The sequence below is a fragment of the Silene latifolia genome, chromosome 10 (assembly GCF_048544455.1).
Source record: "Silene latifolia isolate original U9 population chromosome 10, ASM4854445v1, whole genome shotgun sequence".
NCBI lineage: Eukaryota > Viridiplantae > Streptophyta > Magnoliopsida > Caryophyllales > Caryophyllaceae > Silene > Silene latifolia.
The window spans coordinates 126,617,506-126,640,873 of record NC_133535.1 but is presented as its reverse complement, the minus strand read 5'-3'; the positions used below and the strand labels follow the sequence as shown (position 1 = coordinate 126,640,873).

Sequence of the window (23,368 nt, the reverse complement as noted above, 5' to 3'; positions counted from 1 at the left end):
CGCTAGGTCTGCGCAGGTTTAGGACTAGGGTGTTTACCTTACCTCGTGGTATAGACTCGAGTTACAGAATGACTATTGACTGTACTAGGAACTTATGCCTGTCTCTAGATATATTGTCCTTTCTTGTTTGATGATTCTATGAATCATAGAAGGTGAGATGCAAGCCGGCTATGGTTGATAGAGTTTGGATTCCTGGATGTTATGTGATTCACATGATAGTGTAGTATGAGTCGGTCTAGTATTCACATGCTAGGACTATGTGTTGTTATATTGTTGTTCACATGATAAGCATGATTGTCTAGCATCTATATGCTAAGGCTATGTGTTATTCATATTCATATTCTTATGTTTACATGTTATATTAATCATGACATTTCGTGGCTGGGAGAACTCGGAGTTACTCCCCACTGACTGTGGCTTTCGTATTTGTATAAAATGCGATTGACAGGTAGGTGATGCATATATGGGGTACATGGACGAGCTAGCGAGCAAAGTAACCTTGGGACCTAGATTGGCTTTATTTTATTGTGACCCTTAAACACTTTTTATGTCATATACTTTCTTTAGGGACACATGTCTCCCTTTTTCATATTTAGGTTGTATAACTTTGTTTCGCGACTTTAGCGATGTTTTATTTATGAGATTTATTTAGACCTTGCATGTTTGACACCTTCCCATTTGGATATTTTTATAACAGGTTCAGGTTTTAAAAATTACAGGTTTTTACCCAAATGAACCTATTACAAACATATCCATGCAGTTTTTATCTAGAATTATGTGTTTACTTTTCCGCAATAAATGAGGGTGTCACAGTCAACCCGAGTATTGTGAAGCCACCAATTTAAGCAAACAACTTTGAAGTGAAGGGTACATTACTTCAACTAGTCCAAGGGAATCAATTTGGGGGAGGTCCAACCGAAAACCCAAATGAGCATATCAATGACTTTTTGGATAGTTGTGAGATGTACAAAGCCAATCGAGTCACGGATGATGCCATCCGCCTTAGGCTATTCCCTTACTCTTTGAGGGGAAGTGCTAAGGAGTGGCTCAAGAGTTTAGAACCTGAATCTCTAAGGATATGGAATGATGTCTCAAAAGCTTTCTTGAACAAATACTTCCCACCTCAAAGAACGGCAAAGATCAAAAGTGAGCTTCAAGGCTTCACTCAACTAGATGATGAAACCCTCTACGAGGTATGGGAAAGGTACAAGGCCCTTCAAAGGTTGTGTCCTCATCATGGGATTGGTGAGGATGATCTCATTAACAACTTTTATGAGGGTTTGTACAATGACATGAAAATGAACCTAGATTCCAGTTCCGGGAAAGGGGCACTTGACAAAATCGATCACAAGACGGCCAAGGAATTGATTGAGGAGATGGTGTCTAGAACCTTCCATTGGAACAATGACCGGCTTAAAAGGAAAGGAAAGGCAAGTGTTGAGTCGTCAAACAACATGGAGGTTAAGGGATTGATAGAAGAGCTTAAACAACAAGTTGCATTGTTGAGTTCTAACACACCCAACAATTCTTCACCAAGAACCCATGTTTATTGTTGTGATTTTTGCGGAGATCAAGGGCATACACCAAATGAGTGCTCTTTGATGGTGGGAGATGTGAGTTGCATGGAACAAGTGAATGGTGTATGGGAGTCTAGTCCGGCTAGACAAGCTTTCAACAATAACAACTATCACCCCGGAATAAGAGCCCACCCGAATTTTTCCTATGGTTCTCAAAATGTGCTAAACCCTACTTTCCAAACAAAATCACAAAACCCACCAAACTTCCACGCCAACAAACAAAATCAACCCTTTAACCAAGGTCCACCGGGTTTTCAAGGAAGAATTTTTCAACCGAGACCACCATTCCAACCACGCAACCAACCTACATCACAACCTTTCCAACAAGTCCCTCAACAACCATTTCAACAATCTACTTAACCTAAATCCAACATGGAGCTCATGATGGAGCAAATGATGACAACCCAAAACCAATTCATTGCTCACTCTAACCAAAAACAAGAGGAGACCACGTCTTCTATCAAACAATTGAGGACTCAAATGCAAGCTTCCCAACGAATAACGGATAACCAAATCTCACAATTGGCTTCTCAAGTGAGTCAATTGCAAGGTACAAATGGCAAGTTTCCGGGAAATACCGAAGAAAATCCAAAGACCATATGTGCCATTCATTTGAGAAATGGGAAAGTCTTGGAAGACTATGAGAACCCAATAAAAGAAAGAGTAGTAGAGAAGAGGTGGTGGTTGAGCCAACCAAAGAAATTGAAGATGAGCTTGTTGAGATTATCGTGGAGACACCTAAGGATGTTGTAGTGCCATCGAAGGTGGTTGATGAACCAAAACAACATGTAGTGAAGCCTTATGTGCCACATATTCCTTTTCCTCAAAGATTGGCAAGAGCAAAGCTTGAGAAAAAGTATGAAAAATTCTTAGACATGATGAAAGGATTGCAAGTTACTCTTCCATTCCTTGATGCTATAAAAGAAATTCCTACTTATGGAAAGTTCTTGAAAGAACTAATCTCCAATAAGAAGAAATTGGGTCCAAGTACCACGGTCAATTTATCACAAGAGTGTAATGCCATCTTACTTGAAAAGCTACCTCCAAAACTTGAAGATCCGGGGGGTTTTTCCATACCTTGTGCAATTGGGACCATCCAAATTGATAGAGCCCTTTGTAATTTAGGGGCTAGTGTTAGCCTCATGCCACTCAAGATTTTCAAGAAGTTGGATGCCGTAGAACTAACTCCAACTAGGGTCTCTTTACAACTTGTGGATAGGTCGGTCAAATACCCCATAGGCCTTGTGGAGGATGTTCCACTCAAGGTGGTAAGCCTAGTCATGCCTTGTGATTTTTATGTGATGGATATTCCCGAGGATTCAAAAATTCCAATCATTCTAGGCCGGGCGCCCATGTCTTGCTACGGGGGGTGCAATGATCGATGTTAAGAATGGGAAGCTCTCCCTTCAAGTTAGTGATGACAAGATGGAATTCTCGTTGGAAAAGTCCATGAAATATCCTTCTATAAGTAACTCTTGTTATAGAGTGGATGTGTTGGAGGATTGCTTGAATGAGCATAATTTTGATCCTTTATGTTTGGACTCATTGGAAGCTTGTGTAACAAAAATGGAGGGAAATGAAGATGGTTGGTTATAATGTGTCAAAGATTGATGTAAAAGAAGACTTGAGTGAATTTGGTTCAAGAACAAATGAATTTGATTGCCAAATTGATGATGAGATTGAATTGTATTTGAGCTCTCCGAATGCATTTGATCTAAGCTCTTTAGAAGGTGCACCTTGGTTGGATGTCTCTTCAAGCGATTGGGAAGCCCAAGTTGATGCCCTAGAGGCGGCTTTCAACGGAAATGGGATGGGATGTGTTACGAGTAATGAGAAAGATGAGATAGAGGACCTCCATCGGTTCCCTAAGAAAGTAGACTTAGTTCCCACATATCCTCTTACCTTCCTACCTCCTTGTTTAAGGCAACCTATGCCTCATGACCATGTTCTTGTTGAAAGAGTTAATGTCCACACATTACTCACTCCTCCCATCTATCAAGATAAGCCTCCCGATCAAAAAGATGATACTCTTTGTATTGCACAAGTTTATGGTAGGTTGCTTTGTGAATTAGCGTGGACCACCTATTCTTGCTTGGTGGCAAGATGTGAGAGTTGATGATGAGATTGATTGTGGAGTATTGAGAAGATTATGTTATATTACTTGGGGGCTATGTATTTTGAAGTTCTTTGAATGCTACTTGTGATTCTTTGTTGCCCACTCGCAAACATTCGACCGACTATTAAGATCTTTAAGCAACTATGATACCATTGGGTGAGAATCAACATGAAGTAACAATCGAGGTTTGGCGGGTCTACTAAAAAAAAAACCGCGCTACTTGGGAGGCAACCCAAGCGACAATGTGTACATATTTCTTGCCCTTGCTTTTAAATTAAGTCAATTTAATTTAGTTTAGTTAGTTAGTTTAATTAGGTAGTTTAATTAATTTCATTGATTTGATATGATGTTGGGAGTTTGTTTATTGTGTAGAAGGTTATTTTGATGAAGATTAAGCTCGAAATTTGATAAAAGATGGGTTATAGAGTCGAAGCTTGAAGACATGAAGAAGGAAGACAAGGGAATTGAGTATAAGATGAGATACACCCCTCATCTGCTCGAAACGCCCCTAGTCGGGCTGCCCAAAGCAGCAAAAATTAAGCCACCCACGATAGACGAGGGGAGCAGACAAGGTACATCCCTCATCTTCTCCACCGAACTCCCTCGTCTGACTCGTCTCTCGCCCAACATGCAGCATCAACATAGACCAAAACCCTTCCTTCTTTCATTCTTCTTCCTTCCAACAAAAACTCTACCACCATTAAAACAAAGCTCAAAAATACATCTTAAAAACTCCATTGCTCCCTCGTCTCTCACTCAAATTGCCTCAAATAAACATTAAACTCTTCCTTATTTCTCGATCTATCTTTTCCACCAGATTAAAAGCCACGAAATTCCTTTTTAATTTGGTGCCCAATTTCGAAAATCACCAAGTTAGCATATCTACACTTAATTTTCGTGGGTTAGGGCTTGAGGACCGATTCCAAGATGGGTTTTGTTCTATTTCAAGTTGGGATTGTTGAAATTTTGAATCTTTTGGACATGGATCTCACTTTACTCGCTACAAGATGCGGTTCCAAACAAATTCGGGGTTTTTGCAGGAGTAAAGTGGTGTGAAGTTTCCAAGAAAGGTGAAAGATGGGTTTTCTAAGCCACTTCAACAATGTCTTGTCAAGAAGTGCTCATCCACCGGTCTGGTAGAAGGTATAATTCTTTCTACCCTTGATTTTGAATTAATCTTAATGATTAAACCATTTTTTTTCAAGAAATATTATTGACGTGGAAATTGTTGTTGAACATCATAAAGGAGAGCGTGTTTTTATACCTCGAATACCTTTGCAACCATCTCCAACTGATAAATTTCCCTTTAACTTTAAGAGAAAGCAATTTCCAATTAAACTTAGTTTTGCGATGACTGTTAATAAAGCGCAAGGGCAAACTTTGGATAAAGTATGAATTTACTTGCCTCAACTGGTTTCTTCACATGATCAGCTATATGTTGCCCTCTCTCGAGCTAAAAGAAGATATGATGTTGTAGTTGCTACAGCATCGCAGAGTTCATCTGATAGTTCGCTTAAAACCAAAAATATTGTCTCCTATGAAGTATTGCGCCTTGCCGGTATAATGTAAGGTAGTTATCTACTTTATTTCAAAAGTTATATATTTTGTAAGTAAGAATATCTCAATGTATACATATTGTATATCGAAAGTATATTGTACTCTTATGTGCGTATGTACTTATATAATCTAGTGTTCACTATTATTATTTTGTATATTGTGGATCAAAAATTGTTATGTTAGATGATTTTTTACCTTAATTTTTTTCATAAACAATTGATTTCAGCAATATATAATACTATAACTTAATAAAAAAATTGTATTTATCAATTATATACGATAAAGGCTACTATAATATACATTTTTTTGTATTCTTTTTAACTATTTTAAGACACTGTAATAAAATAAAAAATATCGTATTAAAATCGATGCAAACTGAATATATATCTTCTAACTTGGATAACAATAAATATATTAGGGATAGCTTATGAGTCATTCGACACAACACAAATTCTTGTTTCAGACCGACACTTTTGGTCTTATTTGTCAGACGGATAAAATGTTGCCATTTTTTAAGAAAATATAACCAATTAATTCACAAAATGTTATGACTAGAGGTGTCATTTTTTACCCTGAAAATGATGTGAACAATAATGGTAACATGTTATCAAAAAATAACAACATTTTATTGTAAAATGATGACATGTTACCCGTCTTATTTCAGACCAAAAGCAATGGTCTTAAGAAAAACGGATTGTCGACACAAAAATCCTGACACACTACTTTTTAACACGTAACTAGTTTTGTACCCGCGAAAATCGCGGACTTGTTCTATTTGTCCCATTTATTTGCTTTTGTTGACATCCACCTTTAACGAAAATATAAATTTTTTTTATCACGAATAAGCTATAAACCAAACATTTGTAAATATTTAATTCTTTTACATTATTTTTCATGATCATAGTAATATAGATAGAAGTTTTAATTTGAATTTTATTTTCATATATTTTAATACACGTTAATATTATTCATGAATATTTTGTAGGCAACAATTTAATATAGCTAATTTTATAACTATAAATGTTTGTTTAAATTTTTTACAAATTTGTTATTTTTATGTATTTATGATGTACGTCATAAATAATTAAGCTAAAAACGGTTGCGTCGTTAGGTTGATAAACAAAGCACTCCAAGATCGCGGTTACATATCCGATAGGTTTTTTTAAGAAAGTCAAATAGATACTATTAATTTAACTTTTCCTCAAAATCTATATTTTTTATCAAAAATATACATGTAAAATAGAGAATCTCGCCGATGATGAATGGTGATGCTTTGTAAGCCAACTAAAAGAGTAAAAAATATGTTTTCGTTTTTCACATTTAGATCCAAACATGTAACCTCCACTTTTTAATAGCCTCCTCACAATCAATAATCTCCAAATTGAGATAGTTAAAATTAAAATTAAAATTAAATAAGCATCATCTTAATTACAAAACTAATTATACAACTTATTAAACATTTAAAATTTTAAAATCTTAAAGGATAGAAATATGGAGTACTTTTAAGAAGACTATGAACGTTTGAATCACATGCACATATACACCTTATTTTTCACTTTTTCGCAAGTGTGCTAATTACAATTGATCCGGGTGATGTCGTCACTCATCCAATCAAACACATTTATAATACTCAACAAACAACTAGTTAGCGGTAAGTCGAGGTCGATCCATGGGACGGTGTGCTTTGGGTTCTAAGTCTATCTATCTCAATTTATGCTAGTGTCACGATTTGTTTGGGTTTGTAGTTGTGTCTATACTAATGCAAGCAATATAGTAAAACAAGTAATGAAATAAAGGATGTAAATAAATGATTAAAAGTGCTAGGATATCATGGGGTCATGGGGGATTCATGGTGTTGATCATACAAACATGTTTACAAAGTTGCAAGCAATTAATGTTGTGGAGAAACCGAGTTGGGTTATATCTTACGGTTCTTAGGAAGAGTTGGGTCCCGGAGCCGAATCGATTAGATTGTACGACACCTACAAGTCGACTTACTTTCCTCCTAATCAACTTTTATGCATGGTCTAACAAGACTCGAGTTGGTTTATATCTTACAAGTCAAGTTGAGTAGATAAGAGATGGTAAAAATGCAAGGATTCATAGGCTTAGCATTTCATCAAACATAACATGTGCATAAAGTTGACATCACAACAAGCAAGCAATTTAATTGTGAAAACATATTAGATTAAGCATGAATCAATCCCATGTTGGTTTCCCCTAATTACCCATTAACCCTAGCTAAGAAGACTACTCACTCATTATCAAGTTTAGCATGTTAACAAGGTTGTCAATCATATTAACAAGGTAAAACATGATGAACAAGTAAGAAAGATTAACAATAATTAAAACAAGGATTAAGAGGATTATACCTATGGAGATTCCAAAACAATAATGCAAAGAATAATAGAAGAAACTTGATGATTGATGGAAGGTTGTCAATCTCCCAATAATAACCCAATAATCTTCAATTACCCAATAATAAACTTGAATAATAAACTTGAATAATAATTAAGGAGAGATTAATGTGTAATTTGTGGAAAGATTAAAGAGTAATCTATTCTAATCTACTCCTAATCTAATCTAAGAGAATTTCCTCCTAAAAACCACACACCTTGTTAATTTACAAAATGGGATATTTATAGTAGAAATTAGGTGGATGCATTAGGGTTAACTAAGGGCTAAACTAGTAATTACACTTTTTAAATGGAACAGGGAGGAGCCGGTATTTATCGAAGGAAGGGCTTCTTTCTTTTAGGCTTGAAGAAGACGAAAATGCGCTGGGCTGGAATCCGGGCGGATTTAGGTCGGGACGGGCGGATTCTGTTGATGGAAGACGAGCGGATTCGACGGAATCCGGGCGGATTCTGGCGGGGCAATCCGAGCTTCTTTGTGGAAATCCGCTCGGATTGTGTTGTGAGGAGACGGGCGGATTGGAGACAATCCGCTCGGATTGTTCTTCAGCAATGATACTTCTTCTTTTCTTCCCTTTTGCTCACTTCCGTTTTATTCTTGTGGGATTGATCTTTAGTCCTTGCTTCCTCTTCATACTAGTCCATCTAGTATCGTCAAGTAGCTTCCAAATATGCATGAAAGACGGGAATTTCCGTCTTATTATCTTCTTTTCTACAAAACATATGAAATGCGATAGAAAAGCAAATAGGAAGGTTTTGACGGATAAAATGGCCATGAGATGCTATATTAGTATGCAAAATAGGCTCAATTAGGGGACTAAATGTGCGCAAATAATGGTCACATCAAATATCCCCAAACCGAACCTTTACTCGTCCCGAGTAAAGAGGTGACAAAAACTAGACCTTTATTTAAACTATCCTACTAATATAGCCGATATGAGACAATTAGCGGGTCTCACTCCGCCCCTTCAACTCACAACAAGACAACCATGAGGTAGGATGCCTTCTTGCAAGGCAAGGTGGGTCTTGCAAAAATGGCGACACATCCAAACATTAAGCACACAAAACAAGTAATGGATGCATCTACAAAAGAATAGCCACTTTCCTCATCTAAGTGGCGGAAATTATCTACATGGTAAGCAATTCAAGGGTACACACTCCTTCATAGATGCAATTTATTCGAACTACTAGGCCTAGAAGGATACCAATAAATCACCTCCAAGTCGTGTCAAGCTAGGGTACCTTTGTCCTCAATCGTTAAATGTTTTTGTCAAGAGTAGACTCCCTATGGTGTTAGAAACACTGGAGGATCGCGGAATTCCCCCTCTTGCCTAGACAAGAAGAAGGGTCGTCCCCTCTCTACCATGCACAAAAATGGATACGATGGATAAAGGGATCAATAGATATTTGAGTTTCATTTTGGGAGTTTGCTTTGTTGTTGTTTTTCCCCCAATTTCTTGTGGCATTTGACATTTGAGAACACTTTCTTGCCATTTCTTTTTGATTTTTGGCATTTCAACACTTGACAACTTTCAACTTTTCTTTGTATTTCTTTTTGAACATTTTCAAAGTCACCCCATATGTAGGGAGTGTGCCTTATTTTTGAAGCTTTAGGAGTCTATTTTTGCTCCTCTTTTCTTTTGATGCATTTTGCAAACTTTCTTTCACTTTTCATTTCATTGAACTCAAATTGATTTCTTTTTGTGCCCATTCCCTTTGATGACAAAAATGTGGTAGAACATGGATGATGGATGGATGGATGGATGCATGGTTTCAAGGGTCACCTTGGAATAAACGGTAGCCAAGGAGTTATTACACCACAAGGTACTCTTGACTATGCCTTAATCCATGGGTCAAAGGATACTAGCATGACACATCCTAGGGTGTTTTACAAGTATTATAACAAGCAAAGTCTTAAGAAGAAAAAGCATCTACTAGAGCCTATATACACTTGTCAAACTTCCCAAGTAGACGGTTTCGCAAAATTTTCTAACATGCAACTACATGCCATGATGCAACTAACATATATACATCCTAATGCAAATGATTCTACCAACTAATATGCCATATAAACTAAATGCAAGTCCTAAGTTCACATTGTTTTTACCGCATCAATCAAAATAAAGCCACATAGTCATTAACATAAAGAGGAAAAAGGAGATTGGAAAGATCATACCATGCGGTCTTCAATATCCTCATGTGTCGGATGTGGCGTAGTCAATCAATGTGAAAAAAAAAAGATGAACAAACACAATATATACAAAACAATATATACAAGTCTACACTACAAAGGAAATGAACTTGTTTTTGGATTTTTCAATTTTTCAAATTTTTATGGTTTTTGTTTTTATGAAATTAAAAGACATATTTTTGTGATTTTTCGAAATTTTTCAATTTTTATGGATTTTCGAATATAAATTCCCATCCCCCACTTTATTTTGGACATTGTCCTCAATGTACATATAGGAGTAGGAATGAAAAAGGAAATACATGCTTTTGGATTTTTTGATTTTTTGAAATAAAGTACAAATGCAATGATATGATGTGAATGAATGCATGCTCTAACTAAATGCAATTCTATATGACATATATAACAAATGAATGTAATCTATATTATACTATATGATGCATGATTTCTAGTAGACTATGGTCACTTATGATCAAACCTCCCCAAACCGATTTAAACACTATTTCTAGTGTAGAAATGAATAGGTTTGGCCATTAGTGACAATGCATGAATTCTAGTCTATATGCAACTAACTATATGAATCATGTGATATATATTACAATGAGCTAACTAATGTAAATGCAATATGGAATATAATACAAATGCATGCAAAAGCTACACTAAATGCAATGTATCTACAAAAGAGAGAGAGGGAGAGATGGGTATCATACAAATGGGAGTGGTGAAGTAGGCCTCTTTCACTCGTCATCCTCATCTTGATCATAGCCATAACCATGAGAGCTTCCGGCTTGATCATGCCCGGGTGCTTGGCCCCAATATCCTCCTTGGTCAAATCCTCCTCCTTGACCCGAGTACCCTCCACCTTGGCTAGAATGCCCTCCGTCTCCTCGACCCCAAGCTTGGTCCCCATAATTTGGGAACAAGAGCTCCGGTTGTGCCCAAGAGGGCTTAGGACCATCGGGGTCAATATACCCTTGTTGAGCCATGTTATAGTATTGGGGGTAGAGGGCCAAATAGTTGTCTTCCCTCCCTTTATGCACCCCAAGGTCCACTCTATTCATGAGTGCCATCAGATCATTAATACCCGGGGTATTGGGGATTGCCGGCTGAAATTCGGTATAAGGAGTAGGGTATGGCGGGATAGGTACGTAGGAAGGTGGGCGAATAGGTACTCCCGGCCCTCCACGAGGTGGTTGACGGTGTGGCTCTTCCCTTTGAGGGGGGTTATCAAGAATTTGGATATCAAGGAGGTAGCTTGGTGGAGGAGAGTACGGGCTCAATCTTGGGTCAATGCCCGGTATCTTCCATCCCTCAAGGATCATTGAAGTGTATCCCTTGGTGTGCCACTCCACACTCCCATATCGAGTGTAGTTACACCATCGGTGACTGTGGAAGATGGTGTGCTCATCAATCAAAGTCCTCCCCTCAAGAGGAGTATAGGTTCCTCGGGTATTGAACTCGGGACAAAGGTGGTGGGCCAAAATGGTAATTAGACCTCCCATCACGAAGGTTTTGAGTTGGGTGGTCCCTTGAGCAAAATCATGGAACCTAGTAAGTATCTCAAGTGGCGTATTAAAGTTATAACGCCTCACCGCTCGAACATTCAAATAGGACTCAAGAAAAGTTAAGTCGATGAGAGTACACCTATCTTGTTCGTACCTCCCATTGATGCAACCGGCTACAAAGCGTTCGGTGAATCGAATCACCGGATGTTGGATGGCAAAGGTATAGCAACGCTTTATATGGGTAAAGTCCCTCCCGGAGATAGCCTTCCAAAGAAAGTCCACACCAAAATTATCGGGCTTTTCGGTATAGTCGGTGGGTACTTCAAGACCGAAAACATAGGCAAATTCCTCAAGCGAAAGAACATGGTCTAGGTTGCATAACCTAAACTCCATGCCTACATTGTTGCGGGTATCCGCCATAATGCGAAGGCTACTCAAGAATTCAAGGGTGAGACTAAGGTAAGTCTCTTCATGGGCATGGAAAAGTTTCCCGATGCCAAGGCCATTAAAGAACATCTCAGTAGGGTACCTTATCTTAAGGATTTCCAACACCCTAGTGTCTACAAATTGAGTAGGTTCGTACTTCTTACCTAGTAGCTCGACAAATTTTTGGCGATGGTCGTCGGATTGAAAGAGCACCTCTTGAAAGTGGTTGAGTTGTTCAATGCCTCCCCTCATTAAGGGTTGGGAGCCCCTTGGTAGTACCATCTCTCGTGGTGTTGAAGAGGTTGGTCCTTTGCGCTTCTTCCCGAATGATTCAACCAATTTCTTGGCCTTTCCTTTGGTGTTTGTCAATGGTGCCATTTGGATGTTGATGATGGGGGTGTTTTTTTTTTTTTTTTTTTTTTTTTTTTTTTGAGGATGGGATGGTGATTTTGAGGATTGAGATGAGTGTTTTAGGGTTTGGTAAGGTGAGGAAATGAGGGAGAAAGGGGAGTGATTATATAGAAGGAGTAGGGAATCCGAACGAATAAGGTTGGATTGGACCCGTTTTATCCGAAGGAACAGAACAATCCGAGCGGATTTCAGTCGGGACGGGCGGATTGTCGAGGAAGAAGACGGGCGTCTTTGCTAGAATCCGCTCGGATTCAAACACAACAAACTTCCTCGGCTGGGAAAAGGGAAAAGTCGGGCGTATTGTGCCTAGGACGCGCGGCTTGATCGGGACGGGCGGATTGTGAACAATCCGCACGGATTCTTTCACAGCTTAAAATCTTGCTTCTGGATGACACACGGGACGGGCGTCCCATGAAGAAGACGGACGTATTGTCCAGGACGGGCGGATTCCCTCGAATCCGCACGGATTCTCCTTCAGTTTTAGCCTTTTCCTTTTCCGCGGGTCTTGGTCGGGCGTCCTCCTCTCGATCCGTGCGTTTTCTGGTCTTTTCCTTCTTTTTCTTCCTTTTTCGTGAAATAACGCACCCCTTCTCACCAATTTTCTCTTTTTCCTTATCTTTTTCTGAAATTTACTCATGAAACATGTAAGATGACTCTCTCTCTCTTCTCTCTCATGCAAGAAATTAAATGCAAATGGAAATGTACGATATTATACAAAGTAAAGGGTCCAAGAAATATCTTACAAAGGGTGGTTTTGAGGTAGGACTCCACCAAACTAGTTCAAATCGTAGAAACTCTTATCCATAGAGCTCAAAGCTCTTAATAAAAGATCAAAAGCTTGTGAACAAGCTCCAAATAAGCACAAGTATGGGTTGCTCAATTTGAATATGAAATTTGGCCAAGGAGGCTTGTAGAATGTTCTTTTCCTTGCCTTCTCCTTAGTGTTAGAGCTTTCCCGATGCTTCAAATAGGTAAACCCATGATTCTTGTCAACACTAAGCATGAAGTGTGGTTCATTTTCATCCGTGGACCTCCACTTATCAACTTCTTCTTCAATTTTGGTGATGATGATAGCATTTTGATTTTTCAATCCTTCCAAGGTAGAAGGAGAATTTTCATGGCTTTGATGATTGGATACCTTAGGAGTTGAGATTGCGGGTGCCAAATCTTCACGAGTAGCCTCACGGGCAATTTTCTCTTTGAGCTTTTTCACCAAGTAGTTCTTGTAAGAGACTTTGGCCTTTTGAAGAAGTTCTACCATATCCTCTTCAATGATCATTGGCTCCAAGATAGGTGCCAAGTGGTCTTCATGAAGGATGAAGGAAGGACGTTCTTCTTCATGATAGGGTATCTCAAATGCCTCAAGGATAGGCTCCTCAAGCAAGGTGATATTGTGAGTCCCTCCTCTAGGTTCATCATCATTGTTGCTATCTTCACGTGAATCATAAATGTGGGCTTCATGTAACTCTTTTTCTAACACCTCAACGTTCATATCAAAAGACACACCCTCATACTCACAAAGGTTAAGAGTATTTGGTTTGCTCAACCTCATGTCTTCCTCATCGAACACAACACTTTCATAGTCGCAAGAGCTCAAGGAACTTGGCTCCTTCCACTTCTCATCTTCCATGTCAAAGGTCACTACTTCAAATTCGCATCTATGCTCAATGTCCAAAGAACGGTGGTGAGTGATTGCTTGGGATTCTCCTAATTGGGCAATTTGAATCCTCAATTCCTCTCTTTGGATAACAATGTTTTTAAGAATATTATCTTCTTTTTGGCTCTCTTCTAGCATTTGTTTGAAGAAGTTTTGTTGATCTCCCATCATTTGGAGAATCATGTTTTGAATGGGTTCATCTTTTTGTTGTGGGTAGGTGTGAAAGTGGTTGTATTGTGGCAATTGAAGCTCATTGTGAAATGGATATTGGGTGTGGTGATTTTGGTGGGAAAAATTGGGGTAGTAGTTAGGATTTTCATGGTATGAGTAGTAAGGTAGGTTTGTGTTGACTTGCTCCTCAAACTCCCCATACCCATAGTCATACTCAAAAGATCCACCACATACTCCATATGTCAAGTCTTGAGCCATCATAGCTAAGACAAGGAAACAACTACAAGCATAGAAACTACACAAAAATGGTAAGAACAATCCTTGAGGAATAAGTTCCTCAAGGTGAAAGCAAAATTAACATAGACAAACAAGTAAGAACTTAATTACATAGCACCATCCCCGGCAACGGCGCCATTTTGATCCGGGTGATGTCGTCACTCATCCAATCAAACACATTTATAATACTCAACAAACAACTAGTTAGCGGTAAGTCGAGGTCGATCCATGGGACGGTGTGCTTTGGGTTCTAAGTCTATCTATCTCAATTTATGCTAGTGTCACGATTTGTTTGGGTTTGTAGTTGTGTCTATACTAATGCAAGCAATATAGTAAAACAAGTAATGAAATAAAGGATGTAAATAAATGATTAAAAGTGCTAGGATATCATGGGGTCATGGGGGATTCATGGTGTTGATTATACAAACATGTTTATAAAGTTGCAAGCAATTAATGTTGTGGAGAAACCGAGTTGGGTTATATCTTACGGTTCTTAGGAAGAGTTGGGTCCCGGAGCCGAATCGATTAGATTGTACGACACCTACAAGTCGACTTACTTTCCTCCTAATCAACTTTTATGCATGGTCTAACAAGACTCGAGTTGGTTTATATCTTACAAGTCAAGTTGAGTAGATAAGAGATGGTAAAAATGCAAGGATTCATAGGCTTAGCATTTCATCAAACATAACATGTGCATAAAGTTGACATCACAACAAGCAAGCAATTTAATTGTGAAAACATATTAGATTAAGCATGAATCAATCCCATGTTGGTTTCCCCTAATTACCCATTAACCCTAGCTAAGAAGACTACTCACTCATTATCAAGTTTAGCATGTTAACAAGGTTGTCAATCATATTAACAAGGTAAAACATGATGAACAAGTAAGAAAGATAACAATAATTAAAACAAGGATTAAGAGGATTATACCTATGGAAATTCCAAAACAATAATGCAAAGAATAATAGAAGAAACTTGATGATTGATGGAAGGTTGTCAATCTCCCAATAATAACCCAATAATCTTCAATTACCCAATAATAAACTTGAATAATAAACTTGAATAATAATTAAGGAGAGATTAATGTGTAATTTGTGGAAAGATTAAAGAGTAATCTATTCTAATCTACTCCTAATCTAATCTAAGAGAATTTCCTCCTAAAAACCACACACCTTGTTAATTTACAAAATGGGATATTTATAGTAGAAATTAGGTGGATGCATTAGGGTTAACTAAGGGCTAAACTAGTAATTACACTTTTTAAATGGAACAGGGAGGAGCCGGTATTTCTCGAAGGAAGGGCTTCTTTCTTTTAGGCTTAAAGAAGACGAAAATGCGCTGGGCTGGAATCCGGGAGGATTTAGGTCGGGACGGGCGGATTCTGTTGATGGAAGACGAGCGGATTCGACGGAATCAGGGCGGATTCTGGCGGGGCAATCCGAGCGTCTTTGTGGAAATCCGCTCGGATTGTGTTGTGAGGAGACGGGCGGATTGGAGACAATCCGCTCGGATTGTTCTTCAGCAATGATACTTCTTCTTTTCTTCCCTTTTGCTCACTTCCGTTTTATTCTTGTGGGATTGATCTTTAGTCCTTGCTTCCTCTTCATACTAGTCCATCTAGTATCGTCAAGTAGCTTCCAAATATGCATGAAAGACGGGAATTTCCGTCTTATTATCTTCTTTTCTACAAAACATATGAAATGCGATAGAAAAGCAAATAGGAAGGTTTTGACGGATAAAATGGCCATGAGATGCTATATTAGTATGCAAAATAGGCTCAATTAGGGGACTAAATGTGCGCAAATAATGGTCACATCAACAATATTTAAGATGATTTTGAAATAAACAAAAGTAACAATATGAGAAGTTGTGAAGCTTTATAATCCAAGTTATTGGATTTTTCATTTACCATATATAAGACCTTTTAGCTACTATCTTTATTACTAATGAGGAGTTATATGGATAATGAATTAGACCTGGCAAACAGGTCGGGTCGTGTCACATGTATACGGGTCATAAGCGCTCCAACCCAAACCCGACCCAATTAAATATCGTGTCATGTTCGTGTCGACCCACTTACATAAATGGGTCATCAAGCCTCAACCCTAACCCATTAATTTCGTGTCGGGTTCATGTCGTGTTTTCATGTCATGTCCATATTTAGAAAGTTTAAATATATTTATGTGATGGAAGATCAAGAAAAATTAGAATTAATTTAGTAAACAGGTCATTCGTGTCGGGTTCGTGTTTAGAGAGTTCAACCCAAACCCAACCCAATTAAATATCGTGTCGTGTTCGTGTTGACCCACTTACATAAATGGGTCATTAAGTCTCAACCCAAACCCGTTAATTTCATGTCGGGTCCGTGTTGTGTTTTCGTGTCGTGTCATCGTTTGTCAGCTCTAATTTAAATAATGAGAGTAAATTCTTAATTTATTTTTGTAATTTAGTACATGATCTTATGGTTTCCACTAAAAAATATTATTAGTAGCTTTATAATCCAAATTATTAGACTTTTTATTTACTACATATAAGACCTTTTAACTACTATCTCTATGGTTAATGAAGAGTTAGATGGACAAATTGTACGACTTAAATGATGAGATTAAATTGTTAATTAATTTTTATAATTTAATTCATGATCGGTATTATGATTTCCATCAAAAAATATTAGTAAATCTTATGAAAACTTTTAATAAATAAGTCTGATGTAGCCTTGATATTAACCAATATAAAAACGACATGTGAATTAAAATTAGATGTTTTAAGTAGCCTTTTAACTATATTGTATTTTTTTTTTAACAAAAACAGAGTTATAAAAAAAAAACAATTTACTAAGATCCTCTAAATTCGAATTAAAAACTAAAAATGTTTTGTTTTTATATCAAGTGAGACAATTATGTACCAAGTAAGTTTTAGTATCATTAGAACATGGTTCAATGACGGATATCAAGTTTTTGTTCAACTAAATCCTTTTGTTGCCTACACATTTCCCATGTAGTTTTTTTTAACACACTATGTTGATATTATGAGAAGACAAAGAAAGCATCACCTACAAAAATAGAATAAGAAACAAACATACATTTAACAATAATTCAATTAATCTTGTTAGAGGGTTTACATAAAGATAGTATAAAATAAATCTACCACAAAGCGATATTAGTGGATAAATTACGAAAAACTGTGCATTTTACAATAAGCTTATATAAATTACACAAACAAACTTGTAGAACATACCTTATGTATAACGTAATTAACTGCACAATCCAACTTTGCAATAATAAGAAAATTGTACCATTCCATCTACAAAAATAAATCAAGGTGAGAAATACAAATTGACATCAATAAAAGTTATTTAAACAATACCAAATAAAACACAAATCTTATGTATGATATAACTTTATTTTTTTCACAAATGCAAATGATTAATAAAAATTATATGCAATGGAAAGTTTCAATAACATATGAATATGCCAAAAGGTTAGAAAAAGTGGGTAAAAAATAAAAGTGCTTATTTTAAAGACTTTACTTATATTAACTTAGCATCAAATAAGGAGTTAAATTTTAGGGGGAGAAAGGAATCGTCAAAAAAAAAGGAAGAGCTAAAGAGAAAATGAATAGTTAGAGATGAATAAGGGGTCATAAACGTGATAATAAGTATTCTATCTTAATTCTATGAATGAATATTATTAATTAGTCACATATTATCAAATGAAAGTTTCTTAGTGATTCTACGTTGTCGCATGTCTTATACATATGCTCAAGGTAGCCTTTTTATATTATTGTATAGATATGACATGCAAATTATGATAGGTAATTTAGCATGCCTTTAAGTTAGATATATAGATTTTGTATTTAGATTATAGAGTTATTGATTTTACATACATAAATATGGAGTAAGGAAAAATGTAATGTAAAAGGTTTGCATGAAAGTGGTTTATAAATTATCTTATAAAATTAAAATAAGACATATAGTTGATGGTTGATAGTTTGACTTACTTTTTAATTATATTTATAGATGATTATTATTATTAAATCCACTTTGCATGAGAGTGATTTAAAAATTATCCTATGAAATTAAAATTATCTAAATTTAGCTTTTTACCATTAATTATGAGAGTAACTTTTAAATGTGGAATTAATAATTTTTTTTTCATGTGTACTACTATGCTAGTAATTCCACGTGGACTATATTTTGCCACGTCACAATTAATTGTTGTCATGTCACATTTGTCTACGTGGCGTTTAATGTCTAGCCTTTTAATCATATTTATAGAGATATGTGTGCTAAATATAAAGTCTTTTATGTTTCTATATATATATGTGCGTAGCTTCTATATAGAATACTTATTGCACATGGTGGATATATCGATAACATAATAGTTTAATGTTTTTTCGTTTCTTATATGTTTTTCTTAACATATAACAATTTAACTAACGATTGGATTGTTTTCTCTTTTCTATAGAATCGATGGATACATCTCGCGTTTGTGTTGAAGCTAAGTTAATCTTAAAACTGTATTGAGTGCTATTTTAAATAAGATCAAACTAGCACCTGCGGAATATGGAATACACGCTGTCACACACGACGAAGTAAAAGCTTATGTTCAGTTACATGTAGTTGGCAAACCTCCCAAATGTGTTAGATTTATTGGAAGCTCTTCAAAGCTTATTGGTCCGTCAGAGCAAAACTGCACTCGCAAAGCAATGAAATTTATTTGTGATATGTATGACATCGATGTTCTTGATTTCAACTTTTATGATCTACAATATGTTAAAACAATTTTATCATATGTTGAGTAGAAATACAATCAGCTAAAGCGTCAAATGGCATATGCAACAGTTGAGGCCGTAGCTACTTCGAGCGACAATTTTACTGGTTAATGTAGTTTATTAAAGAATGTTGTTTAAATAGAAGTATATGTATAATAAGAAAGTATAACACGTATATTTTGTACGTTATTAAGAGTGTTTGAATAAAGCATGCTTTTATTGTATATAACGTTTTTGAATGGTTTTATCGGATTGCGATCAAAATTCAACAGTTTGCCGCCGCCTTTCCAACTAGTAAATAAAAAAGAAAATAACCAAGAAAATAAGGCTCATTAAATAAGGAAAAGGGAATGGTTGCAACAGTTAATGTATTATACAACTGGTTGTATATAGGGATGTCGATTTCACTCGCATCCGATCGAAATCCGATCCACCCGATCCTAAAAAAATGGATGAAAACCCGATTTAAATGGATGATGGATGGATGACGGATGAAACGGTTGACGGATGACGGATAGGTTGGATGATGAAATTTCACCCGCCATCCATCCATCACCCGATTTTATTACTTTTTATTTAATGTTTTTTTACATATAACACATTATTAAGATATAAATTATTCATATTTTCATATTTTTGTACTCTCAATATAGATATTTTGTGAACCAACCCACTAGAAAGTTAAACTAAAATAATAATCTAACTTTATTTTTGTAGAGAATAAAAAATAATCCTGTTTTGTAACCAAAAAACACATAAATACACAACACCCGTTTATCACCCGATCCATCCGTTTCATCCATGGATGATGAATGGATGGATGATTGATGATATGTTTCACGGATGACGGACGGGTTGGGTGAGATTTTAAAAAGACGGATGGATGACGGATGAGGGTTCACCCGACCCGAACCCGATCCATTGACATCCCTAGTTGTATATACAACTTATTCAATGTAATTGAGCTTTGTTATAAAGTTATCGAGCTCTACTGACAAAATTATCGAGCTATGATACAAAGTTATTGAGCTTAAGAGAATAATTATTAAGCTCAATAATTTCGTAAAATAGCTCAATAACTTGTAAAATAGCTCAACAACTTTGTGTAAGAGCTCAACAACTTTGAGCAACTGGTTGTAGGATAGTATTTGTGTGGTTGCAATACCTGTTGGAGTATCCCAGAGTCCTAAAAGGTTACAATGGTACCATCAAAAGTCCACATTAGAACTGAAATTGTTAAATACAGTTGCTATAAGCTACCCCTGTATCAATGAAATGCATAAAAGAAGACCAGGCAAACGGGTCAAGCGGGCTGGGTCTATTTGGGGCGGGTCATTTTCGGGTTTATAGAATTCGAGTAGGGACGGGTTGGATTAATTCAACTCCGTTATTATAAAGTTATTTAAAGATAACAGTCAGTTTTAAACAATAAACAGTCGGCTCGGGAGAGATAGGGTCGAGTCAATTCGGATTCGGGTCTAGTTCAAATCCTCTATTCAAATATCGGGTCGAGTACAAATCAGGTTACTTGGGTCGGGTCCATTTTACCGGGTCTAGTTACTACGGACACAGACAAACAGGAGTATAAACCCATCAACATTTCTATTACTACTCCGTATTTATTTCCATTATTATCTCCCTTCTCAATAAAACACACATCAACGGTTACTTTCCTGCGCACCCGTTCATCTCCCCTTCACTCTCAGTCTCATCAGTTACTTGTAAAATGCTAAACCCCTTGATGTTCTTTCTCCTCATAGCCGCCACGTGGCATCCATGGATTGGCCATACAGAAGCAGCGGTTGTCCACCAGCAGCTGTGGTGTGTGGCAAAGAACAACGCAGAGGACAGTGCACTGCAGCAGGCATTGGATTGGGCTTGTGGGCCAGGTGCTGCTAATTGTGGGCCCATTCAACAAGGTGGGCCCTGTTATGACCCTAATGACATCATTTCCATGGCTTCTTATGCTTTTAATGATTATTGCACTAAGCATGGTATGACTCAAGAAACTTGCAACTTTAGTAATACTGCTGATCTCATTGATCTTGATCCCAGTAAGTTCTTTTCCTTATTACTCCCTATTATTTTGCGCAAATTTTGTTTAAGACGGATGTATTGTCTTAAGCTTGAGACGAGTCAAGCAGTAATGTAGTATGAATGAGCCAAAAGCAAAATGCATAGAAAAAAAAAAATTATCTTACATGCTCAAGTGGGATGATACTTGCCCGTTTTAATGTTAAGGCGGATATTCTTTGATTTTTGATTTGGTATTTCTGTGGGTTTTTCAGGTCATGACAAATGCAAATATCCATCCAGGTAATTAATTGACAATGCCACTCTTTTTTGTTATTTTTAATTTATTTGGCAAAATACTTGTTGCTTTTGGTTTGAAATAGAGTGTCTCAAATGTCAGACCCATGTTTGAGTGTCGAATGTCGGATACAGTATACAAAGAAATATGAACGTGTCTTGTGTGTACACATTTTAGTCTGTCTACAAATACAGGTGGTTGAACGTCTTAATCTTTGAAGCTGTATGTCGTTTTGAGGACATGGGGTTGTGTGCGCAAATTTGGGTGATTTAATTGCTAAAGTTGAAATGTTTTGGGGATATAGAGACTAGAGTTATGCTTGCTGGTAACTGTAATGCTTGGGTCTTGACTGTTATATATTCTTCTCTGAAAGCTCTGAAAATTACTACTGATGTGCTTATCAATGTAGTTCAGAACAATCTTGCACTTTGATTACATACATGTGTATTGTGTAGTGCCATTACCAAAGTTTTTTAGACTCAGAATGGGATAACCTGAAAAAGTAGTACTGTAGTAGTTTGGGGGTTCGTGATGGCATATCAGTTTGAGAGTTCGTTATGGCTTAAGATATAGAAAATGACATGCCTTTGTAGATATTACCTCGAGGAGCTATTGTTTTTAATTTGTTAAATTCACCATGGACTCATTGTTTACGAGAAGGCTTGTAAATTTTGAAATTCAAGAGATTTTCACCTTTGGTTTTGGTGTGCATTTGAGTGTGTATCTAGAGTTCATTGAACGGATTGTAAATTTTGAAATTAATCCTTGAAAGTTGAAATTAGCTAGTTGTGCTTGTCTTTCAGTGAATTGCATAGAGATAATGACTAGTTGATGAGGGAGTGGTTCTGGTTTGTATGTAGAAATGTAGAATAGGTTAAGGCTTCTAATCTTCTATTCGTATAATCATAATAACTTGAATAGTTTCTTGTGCGATTTGGTAGGTTATGGTATGAATGTATGATAAATCGGTTACTCTGCCTTCTTGTTCCTTTAAATCCCATCTACTTGCGGCTTCTTGGCCTATGGCCCTCATAAAACTACCTAAAAAAAATAACTCATTTACATTATGCACATCTATGTGGTCACTGCAATTCCTCTCCATTGTTTGCGTGTGGGCGCATAGGCCACCTGCAAACTATCTCATTAATTTTAATGTGGGTAAGGCATGAACCATCGAGGTTTGGGTAATGTTGTTTTATTAACTCTTGAATCATTAACTCAATGAGTGAACCTTTGGAGTTTGGCTTATGATAACATGTTTTAGAATGTGTTGTAATAGGCGTTGCGACACTCGTTACCATGAGATTATGAGAACAAGGGTGATCAACTAAATCCGCCAACAACATTTGCGGAAAACATTATTAAACTTTCTTTGGCGAAAGCAATAAGTAATTCCTCTAAGATAAGGTCAATATTAGTAGTTTTATCCTTTTTAGGTAGTTTCCATGGATATTTGGGTAATATTGCCTAAAAATTCACCGCTGATGATGGACACCGAATAAAATGGTGTTTCTTAGCGATCTTAAGGGGTGGATTTAACTTTATAATTGTGATTTTAATTTTGTCTGCAGTGCTTTCTCTGTGGGAAATTCTTCCACTCCTTCAACTTCAGGAGTTATTCCAGGGAGCGAGGATTTAAGTGGCAGCTCTCGCTTCGCAAAAGTAGAGATCTGGACATTAGTCCTTGTGGTCCTTACGGCGTTCTTATGACATAAAGCAGAATTAGGCTATTGAAGTAATGTAAGGTAAATTTAACTGGATGTAGATCTTTGCCTTGATTCTCCTGGAGTTGCTATTTGGGAAATTTTGTTTCTCTGATTTGATCTTTCTACATTTATGAACTTTGAGATTAAGGTTATGTTCGACTGAATAATTTGTTTCGATGGCGTGTTATATGTTAGATAGGGTAAGATTAGTAAATTCTTGATTGTTAATTAATATGATGTGGTTGAATGGCAATAAAATTATGATCAGCAATTCCATTTT

General features: G+C 36.7%; 2 protein-coding genes and 1 non-coding gene across 3 annotated transcripts; 2 read left to right on the top strand and 1 right to left on the bottom strand.

Moving 5' to 3' along the window:
* The first annotated feature begins 962 nt into the window (after nt 1-962).
* Nucleotides 963-2,965, top strand: LOC141608188 (uncharacterized). The gene is made up of 2 exons (XM_074427550.1): nt 963-1,613; nt 2,240-2,965. The coding sequence occupies exons 1-2, from the start codon at nt 963-965 to the stop codon at nt 2,963-2,965; spliced, it is 1,377 nt and encodes a 458-aa protein (XP_074283651.1).
* On the bottom strand, nt 1,137-1,243 carry LOC141609595 (small nucleolar RNA R71). The gene has a single exon (XR_012527521.1). It is a non-coding gene; the product is annotated as a small nucleolar RNA R71 (small nucleolar RNA).
* Nucleotides 2,966-20,691: 17,726 nt separating the features above from the next.
* Nucleotides 20,692-23,368, top strand: LOC141605912 (PLASMODESMATA CALLOSE-BINDING PROTEIN 5-like). Its single transcript, XM_074424838.1, has 3 exons — nt 20,692-21,125; nt 21,360-21,387; nt 22,954-23,368. The coding sequence occupies exons 1-3, from the start codon at nt 20,798-20,800 to the stop codon at nt 23,090-23,092; spliced, it is 495 nt and encodes a 164-aa protein (XP_074280939.1). The 5' UTR covers nt 20,692-20,797; the 3' UTR covers nt 23,093-23,368.